We start from the raw sequence: 18,585 nt of genomic DNA, 5'->3' as shown, positions 1-18,585 counted from the left end.
AGGATGTATTCAGACAAAGTAGGGACCAACACAACAGACTTAGTAAACTGGCAGTTCATAATTCACAAAAAAAAGAAATACAAGGAACACATGTAATAAACTCTATGATGTAAGCAAACAGAAAAATAAATTACAAAAAAAGAGTATGTAAATGAGGAAACAGAGCAATAAATTTCCAAAAAAAGAAATCAAGAGGAAGAAAAAAACTCATCTAACTAAGAATGTGAGAATTGAGAAAATAACGTACACAAAATATAATACAGAAGGAACAAGCTGCTTAGGGAGTGTGCATTATGCTCCGACTGGTGGAAGGTTGCCAAACATGCTATGCATATTAAATGAATAGTAACAACAGGTATAAATAGGCTAGTGTATTATGCAAGAATTAAGGTTTTTTAATGTGTTAGATAGCAGTTCAAGATCATGAAAAGCTTTATATGTGAGAAAAGGTACATATCATATCAGAAGTACACAAATAAGATACACTTTTGAAAAAACAATCAAATTTTCTCTAAAAATTTCTACTGATTTTCAATAAATGCACAAAAAATTTAAAAAAGAGCAAGCACCTGAGGACATGATTCTTTAGAAAATCTTACAAGTTATGAATAAAATTAGAGGTTAGGAACTGTATTAATCAACTTACCATTTTCAGTGCTTCTCTCCTAAGTTCCCATTGATTCCAATGGTAGTTAGGGTCAATATTACTTGAGAAAGGATGAGTGTCTGTCTGAGCTGATGAATCTATCTGTATCACTGGTTTACTGGGATGACGAATATTTTTCTGTTCATGGATGGAGTTACAATAAAGAGCACTCTTAATAAGTTGGAATTAAAAACTTAACAATGTTTCTATAATACATAACAGACACTCATCTTTAAACACATAAATTATTTGCATATTAAAACATTCATTTGCTCAAACAATTTTTTTTTTTTTCAATTTTGGAAAATTTTCTGTCTTTTCTCTCTCCCCCTATACATATATAAAATTGTAATTTTCACTTCTAAAGTGAAAAAAAATAATTTTACATAGAACATAAACAAAGGGAAGAAGAAACATCACAACTACAAAACAAACATACACTTCCTAGACACACACTATGAGGTGAATAGTTATGCAATGTGCTCTGGACACTATCCAAGTCAGAAATCTAATTTATTTATTAACATCTTGTATGTGTAATATACAATACATGGGACAAATATTTATTCCTATATATCTTCTCATGAATCTGCATCAGTCTCAAAGTAAAAATACTGTGGTGAATTCAGTTGAACTGGAACATTTTAGAATTAATTAATGTAGACAGAGATAAATTATCAAAGGAAAATCTTTATAGACCTTATTGTTTGTATTCTTATGGTTTAAATCAAGACTATAATGCTATAAATCTAAGAAATAACAATTTTATTGTTGATTTCTTTAGTCTAGACAGTATTAATAAAAAAGACACAAAGAGAAAATTAGAGTAAAAAACAGGAGTAGATTAAAATGGGTTGATTTTATTCAACTTTGTACAAATTTAGATAGTAAGTTTTATATACAAGTTAATTGTCAGAGTTATGTCCACAAGAATATATATATAATCTAAATATTTCAAAGTTAAAATTATTAGTAAACTTTATGATCACATTTAATTTTAAAAGTAATCAAGCTAAACAATCTCAGATATTATAAAATTTAGGCTAAAGTTGAATAATTTAAATGAAACAATTAGTAAAGTGCCAAATAAAGGAAATCATTATATATAGTAATTAATTTTAAGCATAAGACTGTTAACAATTTACAAATTTCTAAAATTGTCCATGATTTTGTAACAAAAAATATATTTCCTTTCAAACATCTAAAACCTGTTAGTTTTTACAAATGAAATTCCAACAGAACCCCTCATACACAGTAATAAAGATTTAAAAAAAAATACAAATAATGTGCAGAATTTACCACCTCGTTGTTATTAAAATTCCTTGGCAGACTCTTTTCACTGGAAATTTGATACTGCAGAATGTGTAACAATGTACATTTTATAATTTCCAACATTAATATATTATTAAATAATTGATTTCTAATGAATTTAATAAGATGATTCTAATTAAATATTTTAAAGTATTTTGCAGTAAATATACAAAATAAATGTGTACATTTAAAATTAATAGTATAAATGAATTTATAATAAAGACAATAAGCAATAATTCCTAATTTTTGTAAGGGAAATTATTGGAATTATTTATCTGGACTATATCTTGTATTAACGTAGATGTATCACGCAAGACCTCCTACTGTGGAATTATTGTAGAACTTTAAGATCTTGCAAGTAGCACGAATGGGAGCTATACAAACATTTAGGTTGAGCTTCTATAGTAATAGCTTAATATCATGGTATGTACACACAAACATTATTATGGAAGCTGGAATGCCAACTTCAAAGACAGTTTTACTATCTCCCTCACTAAGGTATGTATTCCAATTATTTTATCTTCAGAAATTTATTTTATTTTTGAGCAGCCCCCTTTCCACATCTTGCCGAAGACAGCAAAAGTTGGTAAAGATGAGGGATGTTGTGGTTTCAAGCGCCCACATGTGCTCTCCTTTTTTCTCAAAACCAGAGCACATTACATAACTACCCACTTTATGGTATGTGTCCAGGTGGTATATGTTTGTTTTGTAGCTGTGATGTTTCTTTTGTTTCATGTTCTAAGTAAAATTACAATTAATTATTATTCATGCTGTTCTTCTTTATGTTGTAATATTTTATTTTTTGTTAATTATATTATATATACATAAATATACAAATCCTTCTGACTCAAAACAGTTAATGTTATTGGTTCAACACAAACATACACAATGGATTATCTCCACTCTATTGACTGTGAGGAATTGAACCCTGAATTTTAAAGTTGTATGTAAAAGCAAAAATACAATATGCATATTTTTTAAAAAAATTTTCCTACCATATTCATACTCCAAATTACAAAAAATTGCACAGTATGAACACTAGAAAAAATTATATTTTTAGTTTGCTTTCTTCAACTTGCATGATCAATAATATTTCAGTTATACAATTAAAATGTTTGAGAAAATCACTTTCTGTACAAGTGAACACTGGTTAGTTGACACCAGGTTTATAATCATAGATGTATTATGAATTTAATTTATGTACCACTTTTGAGAGAAAAAGATAATACAGCTTCAAAACCTCAAATATAAACCATGTAAAATGAGTCATTATAATAAGTTTTAGTAATTATTCATACCCTTTCAAAATCAAAACATTCAAGAAAATCAAAAATTGTTTTAGTTGTTTTACTTTATTAAACCCTATATGAGACTGAAAAAGACAAAACTTGGTAAAAATATCTAGATTACTGTACTTCTGGTAACCACACTTCACCATATCTGTATAAAAACACTGTTCAAAGTATTTACATTGATGGACAATTTTAAAGAGAATTACATGAGGAAACAGATTTATATTAATTAAAACTAAATACAACAAATGTTGAGCAAGTATAAAACATATAAAGCTAAATTAAAAGGAAGCAAAAAAAGAACTGAGATAAATATTATAATGTATTTAAAGTAGTGAAAATGTTCCCAGGTTAAACTGTAACGTGAAATTAATTACTGGGTTAATTTTCAGTTCTGAATTATGTGAATAGAATGAATGAATTATTATTCATTAGAAGTTAATGATAAATACAAAGATTTTATTTATAATTTATGTCAAAAAAGTATTTCTAATAATAACATTAGAAGGTAACAAAATATTAAACAAAAACACTAATTCTAACAAGCAGGCAAGTGCCTGATGCATCTTAGAGCTTTTCGTAATGCCACAAACGTGCATGTAGCATTGGCCATATAACTAAAAATCACTGAGAGATAACACTAAAGCAACTAATGGAAAAGTTGCCTTCACTGATGGGTTCTTATATGGGAACATGATATAAAAGACCTGAATACAGTAGACATTTAATTTAGAACAGCTAGAGAGAGAATTACATAATAAGTTAGAGAAAAGCATATAACAATGAAAAACAAATTCCTAACATGAATATGCTAAATGTAAGAATGCTGCACTATGTACAGTATTAACAAAAAACGAATGAATAAAATCAAAGCATGTATAAAGAGTATGCAGCCTTATTAAAATTATGTATGTCTTACCAAACATAAGTCAGGCTATGTTGATCCAAACTTGGAAATTAACTTCCTTTCAGATTATTCTATTTATTCAGTTTGAAATTTTCATCTTAAAAGACCTTACCATTTTATAGTCAAAAGACTATAAAACAGAGAGTGTAACCAAAATAAATACTTGAGATGCAATGTAATTCTGTAATGTCACCTTCTATGAAGCCTAAAGTTGGCCAGCAAATTGGTGCAACTTATGCCCAGTTAAAAGCAAAAAATTACTTAGAATATTCTACCATCAAGTGATTACATGCTTACTGGGAAAGAGCATAATCCACCCACACAGTATCTATACTTACTGTAACAGTTAAGAGGAACTAAAGCACTAGCTAAAGAAGTGCCTGAATCTTCAGTGAAGAAAGGATTCATAAGTTAAATGAAGTGTAGAAATCTTATCTAGCAGAAATTCAGCAAAATTTGACAGAGCTACACAGGTTCATGGCTGGTATGTAATGTTGATAAAAATTGATTGATACGTTTTTCAAACTTTCTGAAGATAGAAAACCTATTCCTATGAACTTAACAGATTTTTATTTCTTTGTGGATGGGGGAGATAGAATGTTTTTTTTAAATAAAAGGTTTATATTTTTTTCTAAATAGGTATTTTTCTTTTTCCTAATATTAATTATTTCATGGCATTGTACCTTGCTGATAATAGCTAGAGTTAGTGATATGCCAGAGAAATGAAAAATAAAATACAAACATTTACCTTAAAAACTTTTGATATATTTTTAGGAGGTTATAAAGATTATGTAAATAAAAATGAAAACTATAAGATGAAGAAAAATATTCTTATACTTAAAATGAAAATTGCTTTGCACTAAATTTGTTAACAGTTTGAAACTGTTTTTATTAAAAATAAGTTATTTTTAATAAAACAAATATAATAACATCATTCTCTGCGTACAAGATACTTACGATCTTTAATGGAATCTTATTAGTTTTTAAATAAATACATTAACAAATCTGACTTACTGCAAGTATTTTTGTATAATTTAAATTCTGGACTTGATTTTCACAAGTTCCACAAGCCTGCCATGAAAGGGTTAACTTCGATGTACTCAAATTAAAGTTTTATTTATCTTCATGAATGAAATATGGAATAGTGCAAAAATCAATGGTAGAATATGCAATTGCCTCAAACAGACCACCAAGAAAGAAGGATGAATCAAATGAATGATAAGTGCTGCTACACAAGAGGAAAGTCCAGATTGCCCCATGAGGAACTAAACAAAAGTCAGGCAAGAAGTCAGAACATGAGTAAGATGGGAAGAAATACCAACAAATAATATCAGAGGAGAAGGGACTTGCACATAAGAAGAGTCAATATAGGAAAAAAAAAAAGAGCATGACATAATGGAGCAATGAAAAGGATTCAATACAGAGTAACTTGCATGATAGACAAAACTCAAGGAAGAAGACAGAGAAATTAGCCACACCTGTAATCATTTGTCCAGTCTAGACTGAAGGCATTCATTGCCAAAGTCAACTGATGAGAAATTGAAGAAAAAAAAAAAGAGAGAGAGAGAGAGAGAGTGTGCAACAGATCTGACCAGAAGATCTGGGATCACTACTTGGGGAAAATCTTGCTGGGACAATATAACCAATCTGCAAAAAGAATGAGAGCACCCAGAACATTACACATCAATAGAGAAATATGCAATGAATGAACCCAAAAGAGGAGATCAAATGAATGAGAGCAGATGCCTCCTAGTTAAGAATTGGAAGATACAATAGTCAAACAGTAAAATGGATCAAGATGAACCTGCTCTGTATCAAAGGGAAGAAATGACTCAACAAACTGTAAAACTGTGACGTAGAACCTGAACCTCATTATAAACCAGCAACATCATGAGAGTCTATATAGACTGCTCTCCCAACCTATGAAGTATATCATATAAAAGCTGCAAAACAAGACAAGAAAGTTGAAAAGGAACACCAGATTTAGTGATGTCCCTGTAAAGTAATCAGACTTGTAGAGAGAGGGAGGGAGGATGAAAATATAAAAATACAACAAAAACTTGGTGATGTCTTAAGCTAATGCTCTTCATGAATGTAAAGCTAACATTTTGTAAGCTGTAAGATCTGATGAAAAGCACTAGCTCCATATGTTTGTTTGTTTGTTTTGAATTTTGCCCAAAGCTACTCGAGTGCTATCTGCACTAGCCGTCCCTAATTTAGCAGTGTAAGATTGGATAGAAAGCAGCTGATCATCATCATCCACCATCAACTCTTGGGCTACTCTTACCAATGAACAGTGGGATTGACTATCACATTATAATGCCCCCATGGCTGAAAGGGTGAACATGTTTGGTGTGACAGAGATTCAAACCCGCGACCTTCAGATCACGAATCAAGTGTTTTAAACACCTGGCCGTGCTGGGCCGCTCCATGTTATTTTTCTTTAAATATAAAAAATTGGTGACTGTTTGACCTGTTTCTAAAATTTCACTATTTTTGTTGCCTATGCAGTTTTAACTATATATATATACTTCTTTTGGAGAAAAAAAAGGATCCCAAGGAGTGTGTAATAAAACAGTCTGTGAGAAGTGAAGGATGGAAAAAGGGAGAGTCTTATCCATACAAGAAGCACCTAAGTATCTAAAGTGAATGAGTGTAAGAAATGCAGCTCATGCCTGAAACCTGAAAAGGAGACAGGAGGAGTGCATGACACAGGAAGAAGTCCTAATAGAATTGGGAATGTCAAAAAATAAAAAGTAAAAATCAATGAGAAGGTACCACTTTGGACTCAAATGAGGTAGGAAGACTTCCAAACACTGACAGTTATAAAAAATATAGTGCCAAACATAGGGCAAGGAAGAACTGTTGGAGGGAGACACACTAGAATAACCAGTGTGCACCACCAATGAAGAAGCGAAATATACTGGTACAAAGAGAGCAGAAAAAAGGAAGAGTAAAATGGCCCTTCATAAACTTCCACACAGGTCTGGTTGATAGACAAGGTGAGGAGATGTGTCAATGAAAAGGTAATAATTTGGAAGGGGTAGATGCAAATGGGAACACTGGGCCTGGGAAAAGTACATTACAATTTCAGGGTATTATCCCAATACTAAATTAAAAACTCAAAGACTTGAGTGTCCAGGTAAAAATGCAGAGCCCAAAATGTAAGTTGGTTGTGAAATCTGTATGAGAAAAGCAAACTAACGCATGGACAAAAGGTATTTCTAAGGAATTATGTAAATAAATGGTCAATGAGAAATATGGGAACATTCATAGGTATAGCCCTTGACTGCATAGCAAAGAAAGAGGTTGTTAAAAGCTGTCCAGTTACATTATTATACAAACCACACACACCAAGGAGTGGTATATCTGATTTTGGTAAAAGAGCTATGTCAGGTTGCATGATAAAATCTAATTTGTAGCTAAAGAAAGCCAAAGCTATTTCATTCAAATACCAAAGCCCGAATCCAAAGAAGTGAAAAGCGTTACAAAATAATTAGTAGTTGTAACACTATCTAGAAAACTCAAATAAATAAAACATAAGTGGGTAAAACAAATTCAATAATACAATAATGCAGAATGTAAAAACAATTAAGTTATTTGGTGAACATAATGGGTGAAATATAGAAAAACTGAAGTAAAAACAAATGAAATTAAAATACAGCCACACTCAAGCATGTAAAATCAAGAAGTAAAGACTAGGTTCTACAACATACAGGAAGTTAGCTCCACTAGGAGGATGTGTCACACTCATATTGGTGAAGGGTTAATGCATGCAACATGCAGCTGTAACACATACAAACACGTGGATGTAAGTGACAGCATGAACTAGAGATGAGCAAAAACTTGTTATATATAAAGCAATAGTTGTGGAGAAAAGCTGTTATGAGAGGGAAGGTAAGTTAATGTATTGGAAATTATATTAGTTGCACTACTAGAAAAAAGAACACTGTCTTAATGGTTTAAGTGATTTATTTTCTATAAGTGTAATCCATTTTTTTCTGTGAACTTATTGAGTGGATTCTCATTTATATTAAACATGTAATTCTACTTATGATAATACAAACCACTACCTTTCACCTACTATAATTATCCAGGAAGTGGCTAACTGTAGCAATGAGTATTGTGACAGGCAAAATCATAAAATTATTGAATATAATACAATATGTGGATCCTACTGGCAGTTAACAGTAGAAAAATAAGTTGGTAATTTGAAGATTAACATAATAGCTAATATGGTGCACTGTGAAAATATTATTTAAAAGTGTTAACACCAGTATAATTAATTTTTTTATACCATACATACTAATAAAAAAGCTTTTAATATACCCGAGTTGGTAAATCAAATTCTCTTCTTAGATCCAACAATAGAATAAGTTCTGGTCTTTGAAGAGCAAGTTCCCTTATTTCTGAAAGATATTTTTCAGGTTCCTCCATAAATTCCTGACCTGCTTCAGAAGTATAAAAATTGTAGCAATATCCTTGATACAGGACAATCCCTAGATGTCGTTTCCCAGGAAGAAGAATGCCTTTGCTTTTGATCAATGTCATTGGACAAAATCCCTAATGATAAAAAATAATATAAATTAAACACTGACTTGTTTGAGAACAACAATTATTACAATATATCATTGAGGACAAACTCCAGGTGTTGTAACAATATCACAAAAAATTCTAGGTATTGTAATAGTATCATTGTGGACAATCTTCAGATGTAACAATATTGAGGACAATCTTTGGTGTTGTAACAATATCATTGAGAACAATCTTTGGTGTTGTAACAATATCATTGAGGACAATTTCTAGGTGTTGTAACAATATCAAGTACAATTTTCTAGGTGTTCTAACAATATTATTGAGAACAGTCTCTGGGTATTGAAACTATTGTTGAGGACAATTTCTAAGTGTTGTAACAAAACTGTTGAGGACAATCTCTAGATTGCATTTCCCAGGAAGCAGATTATCTTCACTTTTTAACATATTAAACTAGAAGTCAGTCAGTTAGTCAATATCACATACTACAAACTCTTGGGTCACCAATGATTAGTGGGAATGACTTTCACATTATAGTGTATCCACAGTTAAAAGGGAAGACATGTTTGGTGATTGGAATTCAAATTGGAGGCTCTCAAATTAGAAGTCAAGCACCATAAACACCAGGTTATGCCAGAAATGCAGTACTGTAACAAGTAATATTAATACCATTCACTATCATGATTTACACTATATTATTATTAGTTTAATTGTTTAAAAGTAGAACAAATTAACATTTGAAGAGATTTTTTGAGTCATTATCTAAGACATTTATATTACCATCAATAAATCTTTTTTTCTGCAGCTTCAATGAATACATAAAAAGCTTTTGTAAAAGTTAGGATAAAAACTAAATAAAAATACAACTTCAAATGGTGACAATGTAATAATGAGCCTGACTGAGGAAGGAACTGAAAAATACTCCCAAATGGATGAGGTATTGTGTCAGGAAAAGGAAGGACTTTTTCAATTTGATGAACCATCTCACATGAGTTGCTTCTTGAAAAAGCAACTGAATGTGTTGGTGAGCAGCTCATTGGAATAAATCCAGTCATCCATGTAATGACAGTGAAAACTCTGTGCATGAAGTAGTCAATCAAAGGCTCTGACTACCTGAGAGAAAATATAGGGTGCAGATGTCAGACTGACAGGTAATGCACAGAACTCATAAAGACCACTCCTGTGTACAAAACAAAGGTATCATCTGGATGATGGGGCAATAGGCATGTGTAAATAAAGATCCAAGAAATCTATCTTTGTCATCCATAGCCCATAAGTAAATGTCCACTGCAGTGTGAGGAATGACTTCACTGTGAAATGGGGAAGTCAATGAACTGGTTGAGATGCGGTATGTCGATCATTGAATGCCAATCCTCAATTTTCTGGAGAACTACAAATAAGTTTGAAAAAATCCTGGAAAGAAGGATGTTTGAAACTGCATTGGAAAGATGCTAGCATGACATAGGATTCCAAGGAGGAAGGAAGGCTACAGAGTCTGTGAACAAAAAAGGAAGATTGAGGAATTGAAGGGATAAACCTTCTGATAGTATCCAAATTACTCATGGGTTTGATGTGAAATCATTCTACAGGTGCACTTCAATCTTGCCAGAATCCAGCATACATTTACTGGTACCTCTGGTGGCATGGGTTTCAATGATGAATAATCCAATGACTTTTCTGAAGCACACACACAAAAAAGGGAATGTACAAAGGGACTGAAAGAGAAGGATTGGAAACAAGAATAGGAGCAGGTGAAGGCTGAAACAGTCAACAAAACAAGGAAGAAATGGAGACGTCAGTCAGCCTTCACCTGTGACTCTGATGATTTGGATTAATCTCCAGAAGTCAACCCATGTAAAAAGGGAGCCAATGTTTGGACAATGACTGACCAATAAGAAAACTTGTGCAGCTAACTTGGATGTAACATGAAAATAAATATATTTTAGGGATCTACAGCTGTCAGACAGTTTGCATTATTTGAATAATTGTATTTTTTAATTATATCTGAGACATTTTTATGTCTTTTTTCCTCCACGCGTGAAGCATAGGAGAATACATTTTACTTGAAATTTAATTCCTTTCAGATATTATGTGTTTTAATTGAATTATGTAAACATTATTTGAAGTTATGTTTTTATACATCTATTGAACCACCTATATTACATTTTGTTCTCTATTATTGTGCTTGGGGCTTGAGTCCTGGTAGAACAATTGTAAAAGTATTGTCCCCAAAGCAAATATATTACACAGCATGAATCAGGACTCATTCCATCATCTCTTCTTTGGAGGTCCAGTGGAGCTTTTATCAACATTTCTTAGCAATGTAAAAAAATTTTTAAAAATCATACATTTTGTTTGGAAAAAAGTTATAATCTTTTTTTCAAATTACTAAAAAGAATGAACTTATGTGGGCCAAAGAAAAATTTGAAGTGCACAGTCCACCTTAGCAAAGCCCCTACTGCTAACCTTGGTGTAAGACACAAGCCTTGGGATCAAGCTCCAATTATGACAGTATTTTTAAAATATTGATTGTGGCTATTAGTTGTAGCAATCATATTTAATAAAATTCATAATCAATGATCTGAAGTGTACTTTCTACTTTTTATCATAGTCAAAACGAGCCATAGTTATCATTTTATTATTTAATAAAATAAACCTTATATGAAACCATATAATTCAAGGTTATACCTGCACAGTTACCCGAGTTGTGAAAAAATGAAAAGTTTGTACATTTAATGTGCAAAAAAAAACATGCATTAATATGTGAATGAGGAAAATAAAAGAAAAAAGACAGAATAAAAGTAAACTGAAAATACTTTATTTGCCACAACTAAGTTTAAAAACAAACAAACAATAAAACTACAAAACAAAGACCAGTAGAGAGACTACAGCAGAAGTTACAAGGTAAGCTATCTGATTTGGAAGTGGATTGTTTTCAAGTACAAATAATAAACTAAAGAAATCAAAACACAGACAATCAATTGTCTGAAGAGTATTGTCGACCAGTTGAGAACATCTGCAACATTCTGGACTACTTAAAGAACAGAGAATAAACTTTTGTAAAAAGTGTCAAAACTGCTTTCAAAATACTCAGCTTACTTGCAGCTGACTAAACAAAACATGGCATTGCAATGATATACTGAAATATTCCTGCTCCATGTGACAGCTACAAGGCATCCTCCAAACAGAAAGTAGAAAAGTGAACAATTTAGTGTGTTCCAAAATAAGAAGCAAATTAAACATTTAGTTATATTTTTCTGTATTTAAATTACTTTTAATATAACTCAAGTTTCATACTTTATTTGTATTTTTATTCTATTTATTTTACAAAATGTAAGTCTAATCACATATCACTTGCCTTGATTTTAATACCACCTTTGTTAATCTGGAATAACCAGTTTTACATATTTTGTTTCTACTTATATTTGTTTAGCTAATGTTGTGTTTGTGTATGCATTTAAATAATTATGAAAGAAGAGGCTGAAAATGAAAGGCATGTCACACTTGTTTTCTTAGATGTGATTCAAACCAAAAAAGGCCTAATATTTTTGTACACACATATATATATATATATATATGGGTCCATAAGTCAGGGGAAATGAACTGCTCATACTGAGGTATTTTTTTTATCTCTTTTAAATTTAATAAGCGCTTTTATTATTCAGAATATTTGCTTAAATTGACTTTTTTAAACTGGTTTCTGACTAAAAACACTGGTAAAGATTTGCTGTTAGTTTCTTTTTTTTCCGTTTATCTTTGAGAAATAAAGAAGATTAAAAATATCACAAAATTATAATAAAAAAGCTCCAACTATTAGTAAACAACAGGTAAAAAATGATAGCTCAAGAATGCAAGTAAGAACTACTAAGACCACATGTAGCCTTAAAAACAAGCAACAGAAAACTGAAAAAACAACAACATTTTACTTGAAACCACTGTTCATCATGCTTAAAAACTTTAGTAAAGTATGTTTGTGTTCCCACTTCAAAATAAACTGGATTTGATAAATCTAGTTGTTCTGTTTGGTTTCACATCATCTAAAGAAATAAAAGTTGCTTAAGAAGTTGAATTAAAAAGAAAACAAGGATGTCCAATATAACATTTTGTAAGGAGAATGTGCAGTGTGAAGTACTATATATATCTTACTCTCCTATACACATATCCTACCTGCAAAATACTTGAATTTTTCTGACTTCTTTCTACTTTAGAACATCTTAAATCCACTTGTTGTCATATCTTAAATCTGAACTGTGGTGTTATCTTGTATAATTGATCAATCAAGGAACATACCTATTATTTAATAGAACAGTTGCCTAGCATACTGCTTCACCTTGTATGTAGGAGATACCTACCACATCTGGAAAAGATATTTCTGCATTTTGAGGCTTACTTTCTTGTTATTCAACTACAGAAACAATGTTTTCTTATTATGGCAGTTTTGTCATTTTCACATCAGATTTATTTCAACTTTTGAAGAAGATACTAGGGTTCGTGAGTGAAAGTGTCATGAGTAGCTGATGAAGTCTTGTCCTCAATTTGCCATACTCTTCCATCCCTGTTGACTGTTTCACTGTAATTACTTAATGTAAAAACAGTTTAACTCCTTTCACTTATTCACATTTCCTTCCCTTACATTACAATCATCCTTCTGCTCTCACAATTACTTGTACTTTTCTTTCTCCTTTGTTTCAAATAAAGCATTTTATTCTGATTTCAACATCATGTGTTCTTTTTCATTTTTTGATTTCACCTGCTACATCTTTTTATCTTTGAAAAGCCTGAAAGCTAAAGTTTATCTTTAACTACCATAAATGTAAAGTTGGGTGAAAAATTGAAGGTCATATTAAAAACAGTAAATTTCCCTTATTTTACACATACACACAATACACAATAAAGAGATGCCTAAGTTAATGTAATAAATCAGGATAATAAAGACAAAAATGAACAAACCTCTGGTACATTTTATGAGAAAGTTGTGTCAAGTTGTATAAATGGCACACATGTGCACAATAAAATATTTGGTAGATGCAACTAATGTTGATTAAGAGTGATAAACTGCTAATTACTGAATACAAAAAAGTTTCTGTACCAAATTACTGATTGTTTAGTGCTAGTAAAATCTGAAACTACAGATTAAAAACTTGTAAAATTATACAAATTGTAGAGTCAGTGATGATGATATTTATTACAAACAATATAAAACAAGTTCTCAATCACAATTTTTTCTTGAATATTAATTTTTGTTACAAGAATGCAATATTTGCTATTACTTAAAATTATGGTGATTGTAATACTCTAAACTTACAAAATATTATTATTACAAGAAACACTCATTAACATTTACCCAAAATAAAAATAATTTTTCTTTCCATCCCATTTAGAATTCTTTATTCAGAAAATAGAATATCTGTTTCTTACACTGAATTGAAGTGGAAGCTTTTCAAAATTTAGAACAGTCTCTGGATAAACAATTTCTGCACTTGACTGACAAAGGTTAACTTTCTGAATCCTCAATTCTTTCTTATCTGTCTCCTCTGGTTCTACAGCAGAAAGTTCAACTCCTAAGCCTTCAAAAACTTCACAGAGTAGTGACCTACTATGCTGTTTGGTACACAAAAGTATTTTTAAAATTATCTTTCATCTTAACAATATATTTTGTAAAAGCAATAGTAAAACAGAGTATACAGTTATATTTTCAAGACAACCACTATGAAAGAAATACTTATTGTACCTGACACATTCCACATTTCAGTATAGAATAACAATATGATCTATTAGTTCACTGTAAAGATATTTTACTCAAACATTTTTAAACGATTAAAATACAATAATAAAAACAGTGTCTATTATTAATACTTTTTTTGCAGCTGATAATATAACCTGACAAAATATATATAACATCATAAAATCAACTGTAGCTTCACAAGGCTACTTAGCCTCTCTAGTTAACTTGCTAGTTTGTTAAGAGTGTGTAAAGCTGATTAAGTTTCATATACAATATGTTTTTCAAATATACTCAGGTAGTATACAGAAAACTGTTAATTTAAAACAAGCATCCTGCAATTCAAATTTTTTCCTGAAAATCTTTTTTTTTTTTAATCAATGTAATACTATTGAGTTTATTTTATGAATGAATGGTTCAGTTTGCATTGAATTTTGCACAAAGCTACACAAGAACATTCTGCCATCCCTAATTTAGCACTGAAAGACTAGAGGGAAGGCAGCTAATCATCACCACCCAGTGCCAACTCTTGGGCTACTCTTTTAGCAATGAATAATGAGATTGACCCAATCACATTATAATGCTCCCACAGCTGAAAGTGCAAACATGTTTGGTGAAACAGGGATTTGAACATGGGACCCTCAGACTGCAAGTCAAGTGCTCTAACAACCTGACCATGCCAGGCTTTTTTATGAATAAACAACAGTAGCAAGGAAATAAAAATCTATTTATTTTGTTGATTAAGTAAACATATTTTCATACTAAAAAAATAAAACCTTTAAGAAAAACATTTGATCCAAAAGTAAAATAAATGTTCTTTCAATAACTTAGAACACTGTAATGCATTATTATTCTTCAATATTGTTGGTTTAACATCAAAGTATTCCTTAAAATTACTTATTTTTTATGTAAAAAACAATTACTTAAACAATAGTAGTTGAATGCTTAATACCACTTAAATTTTCAGGTTTTATAGAAAAAAGTGTATTATGAACAAATTATCAAACTTTTGAATCACTTGGTGTTTATTTTGATTGAAAAGGGCCTCATAACATCAAAACAATGTTTTAAATTTATTTTTTTAAATGTAGATTAAATAACAGTAGCAAACAATATATTTAATACCTTAAAAAACAAACTACATCATTCAGTATTACTTGAAAAACATTCAAAGTAGAATCTGTCATCAAACTGGGTTAGTAATAATGAAATTTTGAAGTAAGAAAAAGTGACAAGGTTAACACTGTATAGGTAAATAATTTAGTATACCTTTTATGTCTTCACTTAGAGAATTAAACATTTAATAATTTTTTAGAGGAACTAAAATAGATTTTGTTCTTCTCTCCAAATTTTCATAAGAGCTTCTAAACGTTTTTAATTAAACATATAGCTTGTATTGAGAATATATTAACATTATGAAATATATACAATAACAATTTGTATTTCATAGTAACTTTCTTAATTTTACTGGTATAATGTGAACATATTTACAAAAAAATTCTAGCATATGTCAAATCTCCGAACTGAAGACAATTATTGAACAATACAGCAATGATATAGATAGCATTGATGTATATACAGTACTGCGTACAAGTGTTAGGGGCCCTGCATGGCCAGATGATTAAGGCACTCGACTCATAATCTGAAGGTCATGATGTTGAATCCCTGTCACACTGAACATGCTCGCCCTTTCAGCCATGGGGGCATTATAATGTGATGGTCAATCTCACTATTCATTAGAAAAAGAGTAGCCCAAGAGTTGGCAGTGGGTGGTGATGACTAGTTGACTTCTCTCTAGTCTTGCACTACTAAATTAGGGACGGCTAGCAAAGATAGCCCTCAAGTAGCTTTGTGCAAAATTCAAAACAAACAAACAAGTGTTAGGACAAAGTCAAACATTATAAGGCTACTTTCAAAAGAACAATGGAAAGTAAATTACATGTAAAACATTGCAATTTTATTAATCTTCCTATTTAATATAACAAACACTTAGTGGAAGTGCTTGAATTCAGAAAATTACTTTAACCTTTCAGGCATTGTTGCAACATATTTAATCAAAGTGTCCTTTAGGATTTTACTCCAGACGTCTCTTATGTATTCCCATAAAGTTTCTTTGAAAATAATATTTGATTTGTCAATTTTTGATCTATCAAATCCCATGTTTTCTCAGTTGGATTGAGATCTGGGCTACATGGGGGCCTTTGTATCATTTGAATGACTCCAGCAGCTTCTTTCTTAGCTAAGTAATTCCTGCACAGGTTAGATAAGTGTTTGGGGTAATTATCTTTGTGGTAGCAGAATCCTTTACCAATAATATGTAAACCACTGGGTATACCATGACAGATTGGTGTTCTTTCTGCTGAGGCAACAAGAAATATTTGCAAAATAGATAAATTAATGGACCATTGACCAGTGTAAGTGTCATCAGGTATTTATCTGTGAATAACACTTTTTCCAATCATCAACAGTCCAGTTTTTGTATGTTTTAACAAATGTCTGTCTCTTAACAATATTTGTAGATTGAAGTAAAGGTTTTTAACTGTTACACAACCAAATATTTGATTCTCATTGAGCCTTCTTGATACGGTAGATCTGGATACTTTTGTATCATTTCAAACATGGTTGTTTATCTTATGCTTGAGATCAGTGGCAGTATTCCTTCTGTCCCAAAGTTACATAAACAAAGATATTTAACATCAGTATCATCAAATTCATGTGTTCTGCCTCTTTCTTTCCTATTTGCCCGTCTCACTCTCACAACATGGTGCATGCTTCATAGTGTTTGGGGAGCATTTCAAATCTACAACAATTTATTGGAGAGTTGAACCACCATCACATAAAGCACCTATGCAAACTGTCTGCTCTATTGACAATTACCTATGCTTCTTGGGCCAACGCAAGACAACAAAACTTAATATATAGTATTAAACACTGTTTTTATCCAGGTTTATTTTTCTAACGAAAAACCACTACCATATGCTCTTTTTTTAGCTTCTTTAAAGTTTTAGAGTTAAGACACTGCACGAAGCACCATGACAGTAATTTCTGACCTTAAATTTTATCAGTATGTTCATTCAAGCAGAACTCTTATGACATGCCCTTGGTACAATTAAATGAAACTTCTAAAGAATGATAAGTATTCTCAACCTGATTCATTCAATTGTCAATGGGAATCAGTGTACCATTACCATAGTGTTGAAATTTACATTCTGTAATGGCATGGAAGAATTAGCCCCATAAAATGGAAAGAATGACATAATACTCTTTTGTCCTAACACTTTCACACAACACTGTAAGCCATAAAATTAGAAATCCACAAATGTTACTATAGAGCAAATATTAATTTACTGATTTATTAAAATAAAAAAATTGGATTTTGAACTTATTCATGTATTAAAACTTGAAAAAAGAGTAATAAATGTTACCAAAATAAACTCCAGACTATTTTTAGATCACTCATGGCCAATAATGTTTGATTCTATTCTACATTAAAAATCACAAGTTTAAGCAAAATTTCCACAACATATTAAAAATCAGATATTAACTAACTCTTAAAGTATTCAATAATTGATATGATTATACTTTGTAAGACTGATCAAAGTGCTGCTGAAACATTCTTTCTTTCAGCAAATGATCATGAAATGTACATAAAGATGTACTAGCAAATGCAGCTTCAGCATTTAAATTTATTAACAAACAGCCAAAACATTAACATTTATACTGCTTAAAGCATCTTCCTTTCAGTGAATATCACAGATTGTCATTTGTACCAATGTAAGTCCACTAATATTAAATTTCAAATTGTTCAACATACTTTCTTTCCTCAACATTTTCAGTTCCTTCTTGCATATTTTTATCTTGTCTGGACTCTAAAACCTCATTAGTTAGCTCTATGCAATTTCTTTTAGTAGCATGCTATCCTGTCAGGACTTTATGAGTGAGTGGATTAAACCACAAATTTTAGGATTTATCACTTAACAAGGTAATGACCACATAAAAATTCTGAACCCACCTGTGTTTTAACCAGGAGTCAATAGCAAAGATACACGTAATATAACAGTAGGTAAATACACGATATGACGGTGATTCTTATACTTACCTGTTAGTCTTCCTGGTGGGTTATGATCATTACCATTCTGCTACAGGAAGTCCTTTACAACTTTGTAGACTGGAT

The 18,585-nt window shown here is 31.0% G+C and overlaps 1 protein-coding gene across 5 annotated transcripts in view; it reads right to left on the bottom strand.

Moving 5' to 3' along the window:
- LOC143257484 (cilia- and flagella-associated protein 206) overlaps window positions 1–18,585 on the bottom strand; it is a 93,067-nt gene that overhangs the window by 17,442 nt on the left and 57,040 nt on the right. For all 5 annotated transcript variants that reach the window (XM_076516237.1, XM_076516235.1, XM_076516238.1 and 2 more), the window contains 3 exons: window positions 14,108–14,290; window positions 8,486–8,719; window positions 647–784 (listed from right to left, as the gene is read on the bottom strand). In XM_076516237.1, coding sequence (XP_076372352.1) covers window positions 647–784; window positions 8,486–8,719; window positions 14,108–14,290 — 555 coding nt within the window. The remainder of the gene's footprint in view (window positions 1–646; window positions 785–8,485; window positions 8,720–14,107; window positions 14,291–18,585) is intronic.

Source organism: Tachypleus tridentatus, chromosome 7 (genome assembly GCF_004210375.1).
Source record: "Tachypleus tridentatus isolate NWPU-2018 chromosome 7, ASM421037v1, whole genome shotgun sequence".
NCBI lineage: Eukaryota > Metazoa > Arthropoda > Merostomata > Xiphosura > Limulidae > Tachypleus > Tachypleus tridentatus.
The sequence above is the reverse complement of the archived record's forward strand: the minus strand, read 5'-3'. Positions and strand labels throughout refer to the sequence as shown.